This window comes from Thalassophryne amazonica, chromosome 17 (assembly GCF_902500255.1).
Source record: "Thalassophryne amazonica chromosome 17, fThaAma1.1, whole genome shotgun sequence".
Lineage (NCBI taxonomy): Eukaryota > Metazoa > Chordata > Actinopteri > Batrachoidiformes > Batrachoididae > Thalassophryne > Thalassophryne amazonica.
The window spans coordinates 4525322-4538294 of NC_047119.1; the positions used below are offsets into that span (position 1 = coordinate 4525322).

At 40.2% G+C, this 12973-nt stretch overlaps 2 protein-coding genes across 3 annotated transcripts in view; one reads left to right on the plus strand and one right to left on the minus strand.

Moving 5' to 3' along the window:
• Window positions 1–614, plus strand: part of LOC117530116 (3-hydroxy-3-methylglutaryl-coenzyme A reductase-like) — a 28256-nt gene extending 27642 nt beyond the window's left edge. The window contains exons 19-20 of the mRNA XM_034193066.1: window positions 183–337; window positions 429–614. Of these exons, the coding sequence (XP_034048957.1) occupies window positions 183–337; window positions 429–501 (228 nt within the window). The 3' untranslated portion in view covers window positions 502–614. The remainder of the gene's footprint in view (window positions 1–182; window positions 338–428) is intronic.
• An 11130-nt stretch (window positions 615–11744) lies between these two features.
• The window catches only part of LOC117530117 (ceramide transfer protein-like), a 53620-nt gene continuing 52391 nt past the window's right edge, over window positions 11745–12973 (minus strand). The window contains exon 19 of one of the 2 annotated variants that reach the window (XM_034193067.1): window positions 11745–12111. The gene's annotated coding sequence lies outside the window, so the exon portion shown is untranslated. The remainder of the gene's footprint in view (window positions 12112–12973) is intronic. The other variant, XM_034193068.1, reaches the window with a different exon arrangement.

The following is a 12973-nucleotide window of genomic DNA, read 5'->3' on the forward strand; positions in this document are numbered from 1 at the left end:
TGTGCTAAAACTAAAAGTTGCTTCCTGGTAATACGATGATACACAACCATTACTGTCCAAAAAGTGAACAAACTTCATATATCACCCACTCCGAGTGTGTGTGTGTGTGTGGGGGGAATAAAGTTTATCACTTTATAATGAAACTGGGACTTTAACTAACGAGTGTTGTGTTTGTTTTATAGATGCTCGGTGTCCAGGGAACCAGCCCCACACAGCTGGGCAAGAACGCCCTGGAACTGGCTAGTATAGTTTGTGGCGCCGTCCTGGCGGGGGAGCTCTCCCTCATGGCCGCTCTCGCTGCCGGACACCTCGTCAAGAGCCACATGACCCACAACAGGTGTGCGCCTGCCTGTGGTGTGTTTGTGGACTGCAGGTTATTTAGTCAGACTTGTGTACAGATACTGAGTTGCTCTGTTTGTCTGTTCTAGATCGAAAGTTAACCTGACAGAAACCGAAACTGCTGTGTCACAGTCTGAGACGTGCACGTCAAAAACATGTTGAAGCTGCATCCTGGGAACCAGCGCTCCAGCTAACGACACCGTGATGACGTTCAGAACACAGAATCAGCAAAAACTGAAGGATGGTCAGAGATGCTTGTGTTGGCGTGTTCCCCAGAAGAAGCTTTTTGTGAGACGTTGTCCTGTTAACTTAAATGTTTATTTTACTTGTGTGCCATTTGTCTGCTTTGATCCTGACCATCATGTGATAAGTTGACACTTCCACGAAAGCCATCTCTGCTGTTTGCAGCCATCGGTGGGTCTCCTGTGGACGAGTTGTGCCATTCAGGAGACTGAAGGCCAAAAGCCGAGAACTGTCAAGTCAAACAAACTCAACCGTTTCTCTGCATGTTCCAGTCTGACTGCAGGAAGATAAACCTTCAGATGTGACAGCTGTTGTTTTCTGAGGAGATCTTGGTACTTGGAGTGGATCCCAAACTTCTCCAACTCCCCAGTCAAGTTATTAGTGACACACCCTAGTCATCCGCGCACTTGCACGCACATCGTCGTGATGATCCCACCCTCTGTGTTCCCATCTGGACGCAGCGCTTTGTTCCTTCAGCTACCACACGCTCTGCGCTGGATGTTGCGTATATAAAATAATTATTTTGTAGCGAATTAATCATTTTCTCTGCAAGTTGGTCGCTGAAAATGGCTCTAATCGCTTCCTGAATCACAGAGGACTGCTCCAGTCGGGGCCGTTCATGCGTGCTGAACGAGCTGGAGAAAGCATTTGGAGCAGTCTAAAAAGGTAATTATTTGTCATGTTTACGGTGATTCTTTAACTATGGGCACTATTGGCCTTGTAAATGTAATTTCCACCACACCATTGCCTTACAATATAAAGCGCCTTGGGGCAACTGTTTGTTGTGATTTGGCGCTATATACATGTGCTCTGATGTCACTGTTTATCTCCATAGAAACTACCCAAACAATCTTTCATACAAACTGTTTAAAGGGACATTACAGTGTTGTGGTGGAAATTACGACAATAGTGTGGGACAACTACATTTTGTTTAAAAAAATCACAAGTTGTATGACATTGAATACCCCAATTATGTTTTGATTATTTTACTGATATTTTATTCAGAGATATTTTAAAACATTAGAAAAAACGCTTCTTTACCATTCATTTTTATCATTGAATATCAAAAGTCTGGATGTGGGACAAGCACAAAACGGCAATATTTGCATATAATGATGCTGAAAAAAGGTGAAAAAGTCATCAGACTACTAGAACAAATTTCTTAACACACTTTCATTGTAAAGTTAACTATAAAAGTGTGAAATTTCCCCTTTTTTCTGTTTTTCATACAATATGATCAAAGGACATAAGTGCCCGTAGTCTAAGAATCACCCTTACATTGTCATGGCTTGGTAAAACAGTTGCATGTTCTTTCCTTCTTGTGTGCAGCTGTTAAAGTATGTTTATGACAGATTTAACATCTCATTATAATCGTTCAGATGAGCTGTGCTCTGATGCGGTGCACTGATGCAATCACTCGCACTGTTCACTTTACTGCACTTGACGAGCTGCACTTCATGTTGGCGAGCGGATCACGCCATGTAGCACAAAACTGAATGAAAGATTTTTTGAACATTTCAAAATTCTCTTTGCACAGTTGCACACGCCGGCGCCCTCTCTCATGTTCAGTCTACATGCTCTCCTGCACGACATGGGGAGTGCAAGTGTCAGGGCACCGTTACCACTTTAAGATGAGACTGTGATCAAACTTTGCAGGCATATTAGGCCTATTTATGTTAGGTTCAGTCCACAAGCAAGGTCAGAGGTCAAGGTCAAATTTCTGGCTCCATGGTCATCAATGGAAAAATGTCTTATTTATAGACATGATTTTGAGTTTTTGTTGTGGTTAAGTCGACCACTTGCTACACGGTGATGCATTAAAACGACTGGAGAGAAACGCAAGTCCTACTGCAAGGCTTGTAGCGGCTCTGTGAGGTCAGACCACAACATGGCGCATCGAGCATGTTCTACGACAGCCGCGACTGTATTCCCTGGATTAGATCACAACATGCATCACATATTGTTGCATAGATGTTATACACACACACGCTGCCACAGAGGCGCAGTCAATTATAAGCAGACGTCCATATAGACTTTGTGTAAGGAGGTGCAGCTTTCTGTTATTGAAACGTCAACAGCAGCAGAAAGAATATTCTGTTTGTGTGTGCTAAAAAAAAAAAAAAAAACTAAAGCTGCGCTTCATGAAGGAACACGAAGATCAGGGTGTGCAATGAGATTGGATTGTCCAATGAGAGTGTATTTGGAAAAAAGGTGTTTTTTTTTTTTTTAATCGGGGTAAAATCTATAATCCCCCCCCCCCCCTTGGGTCATTAAAAATTAGGTGAATCGGAAACTATAATTGTTCAGGCCTCCCTTGCTAAAGAGGCTTCAATCTCAGTGGGACTAAACAAAAAAATTCTGGCCATTAAGTTTTAATGTGCAGTCAAAACTATGATCTTTGGCGCCCCCCTGAGGGGAGTTTGAACACCAGGTTCAGAACCAGGGTATTAGACTTGACCTTACAGCTGAGTTGTACTTTTTTGTTGTTCTCCAAAAAGTTCAATTAATAACAGTTGAAATACCTTTATTTGACAGATGGAACAGTAAGAAAATTGCCAAATACTTGTGCGTCATTGACTTACGGGAATCAAACCTGCCAGAATTCATGGTTTTTCATGTTTTGTACTTTACACACTGAATCACCACATTGTTAGACTATGCTTTTGTTTGTGTGGAGCATGGCAGAAAATGGCACCACCTACAGGAATGCTGGTTTGGGCTGAATGTATCACTGACTTTGTTGTAAAGTGATGATTCTCAGAAGTGGCCTTAACTAACTGAGAAATTAAGACGTGCTAGGATTATTAACTTATTGATGTAAGATAATGTTTTATTAAAAAAGTACTGCAGTAATGATTCTTGTCTTTATGTTTGTGTGTATTGAAAACACTAGGGAAAGATAAAAGGACATGTACCTATTGGCCAGACAAAAGGTCCAAGTTGGAACAGATGTGCAGCAGGTTAGGCTGAAAAAAGATGCAGCTGGTAATGTGCTGAGAACAGTGTTGAGAAGGTGGAGGGAGTATTTTGAGGAGCTGATGAATGAAGAAAAAGGGTGGATCGATGTGGAGAGCCCAAATCAGGAAGTGCAAGGGATTAGAAAGGATGAATGGAGTACAGCTATGAATCAAACTTTATTTGTATAGCCCTTTACAACAGTGATTACTGAACCAAAGTGCTTCACATCAATGCATAAAATCAACAACAAATGAACAACCACAATAAAACTACATACTAAAAGCAACTCTGAACAAATAGGTTTTTAGTTTAGCTTTGAAAAGAGTACTTATCGAGTGCAACTCAATGGGCAAAGAGTTCCAAAGTCTAGGCCCAGCCACCGCAAATGATCGGTCTCCCCACTGTTTGCTCTTGGTCCTGGGGACCTCCAGCTGGTGTTGACTGGAGGACCGCAAAGTTCTTGTTGGTGTGTGTGCAGCTAACAGCTCACACAGGTAAGAAGGTGCAAGTCTGTATAGCTTTAAAAACAAACATAAGTTTAAAATCAATTCTGAAGCGGACGGGAGCCAGTGAAGACTAAACAGCACAGGAGTAAAGTGACTGCGAGTGTTTGTCAGAATGCGGGCTGCAGCATTTTGAACCATCTGCAGACAACAGACAGCTCTGGTTGACACCCACATACAGTGCATTACAATAGTCTATCCTGGAGCTGATGAATGCATGCATAGCCGTTTCTAGGTCCATCTGTGAAAGGAAAGGTTTGACTTTGGCCAGAAGACGAAGCTGAAAAAAGCTGGCTTTCACCACATTGTCTGTTTGTCAAATTTTAAATATTCATCAAATTTGACCCCCAGATTTCTTACAACTGACTGACGGTAAGGAGCAAGATCATTTAAGTCAGGTAGAGCATCACCAGGTTTCAAGCCAATCAAAATGCACTCAGTTTTGCTCTCATTGAGGTGCAAAAAGTTCTGCGAAAGCCAGTGTTTGTCTGACAATGCAGTTTGCATGGACAGCAGTGCACAGGACCTGTTGTGTGTGACTGGCAAATACATTTCTAAATCATCGGCATAGAAATAAAAAGACATATTGTGTTTGGATAAGACAGAACTCAGTGGCAACATGTAGGGAGAACAGCAAAGGACCAAGAATAGAACCTTGGGGCACGCCTGTAGTTAGGGGAACAGTAGAGGAGGAGATATCATTCATCATGACCCTAATGCTCCTATCAGTCAGATAAGACTGACACCACTTTAACACAGTGCCCCGGAGTCCAACCTGTTCTCGCAAACGTCTGCAGACTGGACTGTGGATGACTGGATGAAAGTCATATTCAGTGATGAATCTCGAATCTGCATTGGGCAAGGTGATGATGCTAGAACTTTTGTTTGGTGCCGTTCCAATGAGATTTATAAAGATGACTGCCTGAAGAGAACATGTAAATTTCCACAGTCATTGATGATATGGGGCTGCATGTCAGGTAAAGGCACTGGGGAGATGGCTGTCATTACATCATCAATAAATACACAAGTTTACGTTGATATTTTGGACACTTTTCTTATCCCATCAATTGAAAGGATGTTTGGGGATGATGAAATCATTTTTCAAGATAATAATGCATCTTGCCATAGAGCAAAAACTGAAAACATTCCTTGCAAAAAGACACATAGGGTCAATGTCATGGCCTGCAAATAGTCCGGATCTTAATCCAGTTGAAAATCTTTGGTGGAAGTTGAAGAAAATGGTCCATGACAAGGCTCCAACCTGCAAAGCTGATCTGGCAACAGCAATCAGAGAAAGTTGGAGCCAGATTGATGAAGAGTACTGTTTGTCACTCATTAAGTCCATGCCTCAGAGACTGCAAGCTGTTAGAAAAGCCAGAGGTGGTGCAACAAAATACTAGTGATGTGTTGGAGTGTTTTGTTTTTCATGATTCCATAATTTATTCCTCAGAATTGAGTGATTCCATATTTTTTTCCCTCTGCTTGGTCTAAAAAAGTAACTGTTACTGACTGCCACAATTTTTTTTTCCTGATTTCTTATAGTGTTTCTTAAAGCCAGAAAGTTGCCATTTGAAATGACTTTAGTTTTGTGTCATGTCTGTGATCTGCTTTTTTTCTACAAAAACAATTGAATGAACATCCTCTGAGTCCATAATTTTTGCCAGGGGTTGTAGTAAATTGGTGGGAACCAACGCCCTGGCACGCCACTTGTTTCTTGGCATCGCCACAGTTGTGGGGGCACTTAGACTAATTTCACAGCCAGCTCGAAAGTGGTTGCCTGTTTGTGTGCTGACTGCAAAAATGGCCTCACATTTTCTAAGTGCTCTGCGAGTGATGTTGGACGTTCGTGTGTGGTACCTGGAATTTGGCCGACACCTGCCGAGAGAGGGATTGAATGGGTTTGTCTTTCGGCTGCTTGTGTGCGTGAACGGTTGTGACAGATCTACGAGGCGTTAGAGGTGGCTCCGACTTTTCACGAATGGCATGTAATTCCTCTGTGCGCTTGTTGGTTTCAACTGTGCTGTGTGAAGGGGCCCTTTTATTGTTTGTGTGGTGTTTCTCTAAATGTTTGCATTTGCTGGTGTCTTAATTTTGAAGTGTTTTGTTCCCAATGGCCACCGTACATTTACGTAGGTTTAAGCTATTAATGTCAAGATCATAACATCTCCATTAATTGGTCGTGTCGGAATGTGAACAAACTTCAAATGTGGAAAACTGTAAGATAAACTTTATTACTCTAAACAGGACAAAGAAGTGCCACATCACTGAAGTACATCAAATTTGAACTGTTAGTTTGAACATAATTCATCTACCAGATTTTTAATTACATTCAGTTTCCAACAGTTTCTTGACAGATTTCAGAGTCATTTTCACATTTTTTCCCAATTTAGCTGAAAAGTTGTGCATCATCTGGTCTCAAATTTCTCACCCTCATTCAGCTCTAAACTTAAAATTCAAGCAACGTGGACACAAACACTCACTGGTGGAAATACTTTCTTTTACTCCTGCTGGCTGAATGTGCTCATTCAGGTTGGACAAATCTGGAAACTTTTTCTGTATTACCCAAAATCTTACAAAACTATTGATACATTAACCTGTATGAGAAAATACAGAAAAAGGGAAGAAAAGCTGATGTTTTGCCAAATTCTGGGCCTTCCTCTCTGCAAATAAAAGTAAGATGAAACTCAGACGAGCTGAATCTCATCAGCATGAGTCACAATATGGAAATTAATCATTTACAATAACTATTTTCTACAAAACAGCATCATGTTGAAGCTGGAAAAGTATCAAACAAACAAAAGCGTCACATTTGGTGAAGCAGCCCAAACATACGGCGGGACACGTTTTAAAGAGACGCCGCGGTGGCAGGGTTCGACGGCCATCAGGCACTTCACGCGTGATGTCACTTGTAGACCATGGGGCTTAGCTTGAAAGAGGCTTAGAAATGAAGTTTCGTTTGACATATGAAAGACCAACCTGAAAACACTTATTCCTAGGTAATTTAGGGGTGCTATATTGAAAAATGGTGTTTTCTTGGTCATAAATGTGCACATCAACCCTTCATGCCCCAAAACGTACAATATAAGAGTAAACAACCTGAAAATAGGTATCCTTGGGTATTTTGGGGGTCCTCAATTCAAAAATGATGTTTTCTGGGTCATAAAACTGGATATTAACCCTCCACGAACCAAAACTTGCACTATAAGAGCAAAACTCTTAAAAATGGGATAAATGTGTGCAACATGAAATTGTGCATGATTTTTCATGAAAATTTTGGAATATCCAAGGAAAGTGATATACTCTTTCCTGAAAAAACATATTTCACATTAACCCTTTACATGCCTGGAAAGTACATGTGTATGGTGCACGAGAACTTTAAATTCAAACTGAAATGGCGAGAAAAAAAATACATTAATGATATTTAAAGTACCAAATCACTCAATTAAACAAATGTGAATATTTCCTTAAAATAAATTTGGTACGTCTATTAACTCTTTTAAGTATCATGCCTATTAAGTGAATCACAATACTGATATGCATCATGCCATGCCACTCAATTAATTCATCTATTAATTAGTGCATGCCATGCCATGCCATTAGTCATGCAGGGTAACCAAAGTGTTTTTAAATAGCTCACCCCTTTCATTTCCTCCTGATCTGTGAGCTTCCTCTATTAGACATTAAACATCTTCCCTTTGACTCAGTAAATCCATAATGTAGCACAAATTACTTCAAATATCCTGTGGCTAAAATTCTAACTATATTTATCAACTGTCTCTAAGAGTTACTGTCTATAAATCAGAAATATTTAAAATTTTCATGTCTATTCGCCATCACTTTCCCCTGAATCCAGGTCCGAGTCTGAGTCCAACTCATCTTCGTCCTCTTGTTGCTTTTCCCAAGAATTTGAACAGTCTAAGCATCTACACAGTTCTGTGCAAGGTAGGCTATGTTCAAGACATGAGCATTTCCCCTTGATGCAACCTGTCTTTTCTGGTGGTTTGTCTGTGCACTACAAGTATCTCATTGTATACGATGGGTTGTTTGGGGAGAAAATCTCACACTGATGAAGCAGACATCTCAGAAAATCCTGTATCAAATATGATACACTTGGCATTATAGGGTTAAGAACTACAGTCATATTAAAACAAAGACTGTAGATTTGAAACAGCTGTTACTAATTAATGTGCAGGTAATATTTCCAGAAAAATGGCATTCTGGCACATTTGTACCATTAATCAGAGGATACAATAGTCAGATCTTTGTTCAGTAATGGGTCAAATGAAATTTCATATTTCTGTGGAATGCCCCATGGTCTACTGCCTGCCCACCTGCTTAGGCGGGCAGGCGCGGCTCCGTCACAAAACAATCTATGTACAATTTAACATTCTTACAGATGTGCTACGTCGTTAATTATATTAACAACACAACAAAACACATGTACGTTAAATATAAAGACCTCTCAATGTGTCGCTCCATCAGTACCAAGAAGTGGTGTTTTCATGAGAGAGACACAGAGATCAAGTCTTGGGTCATAGGGGTCACAGGTTTGATGACAGCCCTCTGGACTTTCTACCAGTAAAATTAGATTAATTTCAAATCTAGCATCTTAATGTAAATAGCAAAATGTAGCAAAAAAAAAAACACCAGGCAGTGAAAAACTGACACTGAATCGCAGCTCTGATGGCGAAGAATAAAGTCGCTCAGTTGACTTTGTGTAAAACTTTATAAACCTCTTATAGCACATACATACATTTATATATTAATGTCTTCTGCACAAACAGAGACACGGTGACACTTCACCTCCTTTTAGAAATCAGTCTTTCACATGAGTACAAAATGTAGCCAATTATAGTGAACAAACTGTCTGTTTAGAAATATTCAACCTGACAGACAACTGAACACGTTCAACTCCAGAGACAACAGAAAACTTGTTTTTTTTTTCCCCAGGAAAGGATTCAAGAGTTTCAGTATTTTTGCAGTTTTGAGTGCAGAACCTGAATTTGAAGCACATAAAGGACATGACATGGCCTGGGTGAAAATGACATCAAAAAGTGTGTATGATAAATCTAATCATGTGATCTGCAGATTACTGATTGAATTTACAAATTCTGTGATGTAGATTTTGATTTGGGGGGGGGGGGGCATTTTAAATTCTACGTATCACACACACATGCTGCTGCTTATACAACCCCTGGCAAAAATTATGGAATCACCGGCCTCGGAGGATGTTCATTCAGTTGTTTAATTTTGTAGAAAAAAAGCAGATCACAGACATGACACAAAACTAAAGTCATTTCAATGGAAACTTTCTGGCTTTAAGAAACACTATAAGAAATCAATAAAAAAAGATTGTGACAGTCAGTAACGGTTACTTTTTTAGACCAAGCAGAGGAAAAAATATGGAATCACTCAATTCTGAGGAATAAATTATGGAATCACCCTGTAAATTTTCATCCCCCAAATTAACACCTGCATCAAATCAGATCTGCTCATTGACACTGACCCTATGTGTCTTTTTGCAAGGAATGTTTTCACAGTTTTTGCTCTATGGCAAGATGCATTATCATCTTGAAAAATGATTTAATCATCCCCAAACATCAATCAATCAATCAACTTTTTTCTTATATAGCGCCAAATCACAACAAACAGTTGCCCCAAGGCGCTCCATATTGCAAGGCAAGGCCATACAATAACCATGAAAAACCCCAACGGTCAAAACGACCCCCTATGAGCAAGCACTTGGCCACAGTGGGAAGGAAAAACTCCCTTTTAACAGGAAGAAACCTCCAGCAGAACCAGGCTCAGGGAGGGGCAGTCTTCTGCTGAGACTGGTTGGGGCTGAGGGAAAGAACCAGGAGAAAGACATGCCAAGAAGGGGGGCAGAAATCGATCACTAATGATTAAATGCAGAGTGATGCACACGGAGCAAAAAAAGAAAGAAACAGTGCATCATGGGAACCCCCCCACAGTCTACGTCTAAAGCAACATAACTAAGGGATGGTTCAGGGTCACCTGATCCAGCCCTAACTATAAGCCTTAGCGAAAAGGAAGTTTTAAGGCCTAATCTTAAAAGTAGAGAGGGTGTCTGTCTCCCTGATCTGAATTGGGAGCTGGTTTCCACAGGAGAGGAGCCTGAAAGCTGAAGGCTCTGCCTCCCATTTCTACTCTTACAAACCCTAGGAACTACAAGTAAGCCCGCAGTCTGAGAGCGAAGCGCTCTAATGGGGTAATATGGTACTACGAGGTCCCTAAGATAAGATGGGACCTGATTATTCAAAACCTTATAAGTAAGAAGAAGAATTTTAAATTCTATTCTAGAATTAACAGGAAGCCAATGAAGAGAGGCCAACACGGGTGAGATATGCTCTCTCTTGCTAGTCCCCGTCAGTACTCTAGCTGCAGCATTCTGAACCAACTGAAGGCTTTTTAGGGAACTTTTAGGACAACCTGATAATAATGAATTACAATAGTCCAGCCTAGAGGAAATAAATGCATGAATTAGTTTTTCAGCATCACTCTGAGACAAGACCTTTCTGATTTTAGAGATATTGCGTAAATGCAAAAAGGCAGTCCTACATATTTGTTTAATATGCGCTTTGAATGACATATCCTGATCAAAAATAACCAAGATTTCTCACAGTATTACCAGAGATCAGGGAAATGCCATCCAGAGTAACGATCTGGTTAGACACCATGCTTCTAAGATTTGTGGGGCCAAGTACAATAACATCCTTTCAATTGTCCAAAATATCAACGTAAACTTGTGCATTTATTGATGATGTAATGACAGCCATCTCCCCAGTGCCTTTACCTGACATGCAGCCCCATATCATCAATGACTGTGGAAATTTACATGTTGTCTTCAGGCAGTCATCTTTATAAATCTCATTGGAACGGCACCAAACAAAAGTTCCAGCATCATCACTTTGCCCAATGCAGATTTGAGATTCATCACTGAATATGACTTTCATCCAGTCATCCACAGTCCACGATTGCTTTTCCTTAGCCCATTGTAACCTTATTTTTTTTTTTCTGTTTAGGTGTTAATGATGGCTTTTGTTTAGCTTTTCTGTATGTAAATCCCATTTCCTTTAGGCGGTTTCTTAGAGTTCGGTCACAGACGTTGACTCCAGTTTCCTCCCATTTGTTCCTCATTTGTTTTGTTGTGCATTTTTCGATTTTTGAGACTTATTGCTTTAAGTTTTCTGTCTTGACGCTTTGATGTCTTCCTTGGTCTACCAGTATGTTTGCCTTTAACAACCTTCCCATGTTGTTTGTATTTGGTCCAGAGTTTAGACACAGCTGACTGTGAACAACCAACATCTTTTGCAACATTGCGTGATGATTTACTCTTAAGAGTTTGATAATCCTCTCCTTTGTTTCAATTGACATCTCTCGTGTTGGAGCCATGATTCATGTCAGTCCACTTGGTGCAACAGTTCTCCAAGGTGTGATCACTCCTTTTTAGATGCAGACTAACGAGCAGATCTGATATGATGCAGGTGTTAGTTTTGGGGATGAAAATTTACAGGGTGATTCCATAATTGTTTCCTCAGAATTGAGTGATTCCATATTTTTTTCCTCTGCTTGGTCTAAAAAAGTAACCGTTACTAACTGCCACAATCTTTTTTTCTTGATTTCTTATAGTATTTCTTAAAGCCAGAAAGTTGCCATTTGAAATGACTTTAGTTTTGTGTCATGTCTGTGATCTGCTTTTTTTCTACAAAATTAAACAACTGAATGAACATCCTCCGAGGCCGGTGATTCCATCATTTTTGCCAGGGGTTGTATAATTCAACCTCAAAACTCCAAACTGGCTTAAATCATTTTTTACTGAGTAGTGAAAGGAGCAACTGCAAGCACTAGAGGGCACTATAGTCAATCTCCCACACTCAGAAGTTAAGGTTGCAGTGCCTGATACATAAAAAAAGAAGGGGGGGGGGGGGGATTTTCAGAAGTTGACTTGTTGTTGGGCAGCAGCCTGAAATTTCAAGACATTATTTGACTCGTCCTCATGAGAAGCTCAGTCAGCGTGTCTCCACTTGAGTGAAGTGGTGCCTGAAATCTGAAATTCAAGATAAAGAAAAATATACAGATGAAAACGAGACGCTGCACAAACCAAACCTCTTAACCTCAACCCCCCCAGACATACACACAAAAAAACCCCCACACACAACTGCTGCTAAGCTCAGAGTGAGACTGCAGGTGTTAAAGATGATGTCACTGTGTTTCTCTTCACTGACATTACAGACAGAAAACACTGCTGTGGAATCTTTTTTTTTTTTTTTTTTTACTTGTTTGGCTGGTCTTGCAACATACTGTAAAGAGACTTGCGTGTAAAAAAATAAAACAAAAAAACAAAAAACAAAAGAAAGAAACAAACAACCCCCCCAATATCATTTATGGCCACAAGATGGCACCATCTATACATGGCACAAACTGCTGATGTGAATGAGGTACTGTGTGATCCAGAAGGTGGCAGTAATAAACCATTAAATCTGGATGCCAACCACTGTAAAACAAGATTATCTGAATGAGGAGGATGTGTCGAGTCTTGGAGAGCAAAATCAATCACGGCCTCAAACTGAAAGACCACATTTAAAAAAGAAAGAACCTTCACACTACTCGACACAGCAAATGTTTGCATTTTGTGAGACAACTGGCCACGACACAACAGCTACGTTAAGAGGTAAGCATGCACGCTTTTAGCTCAACTTTGATGTGAGACAAGACAGAAAAGGTAAAACAAGCCGCACTCCTTTTAACTATACAACTTGAAATCTCAGATCCATTTTGATACATTCCCCCCCCAAAAAAAACTTAATTTTTTGTTGGATCAGGTCAAGTGTTCCACCCCAGTCTTTCACTAGGGTTGGGCAATAATTTTTTTATACCGGTAATAATAATTCTACTGGTAAGAAATTTCA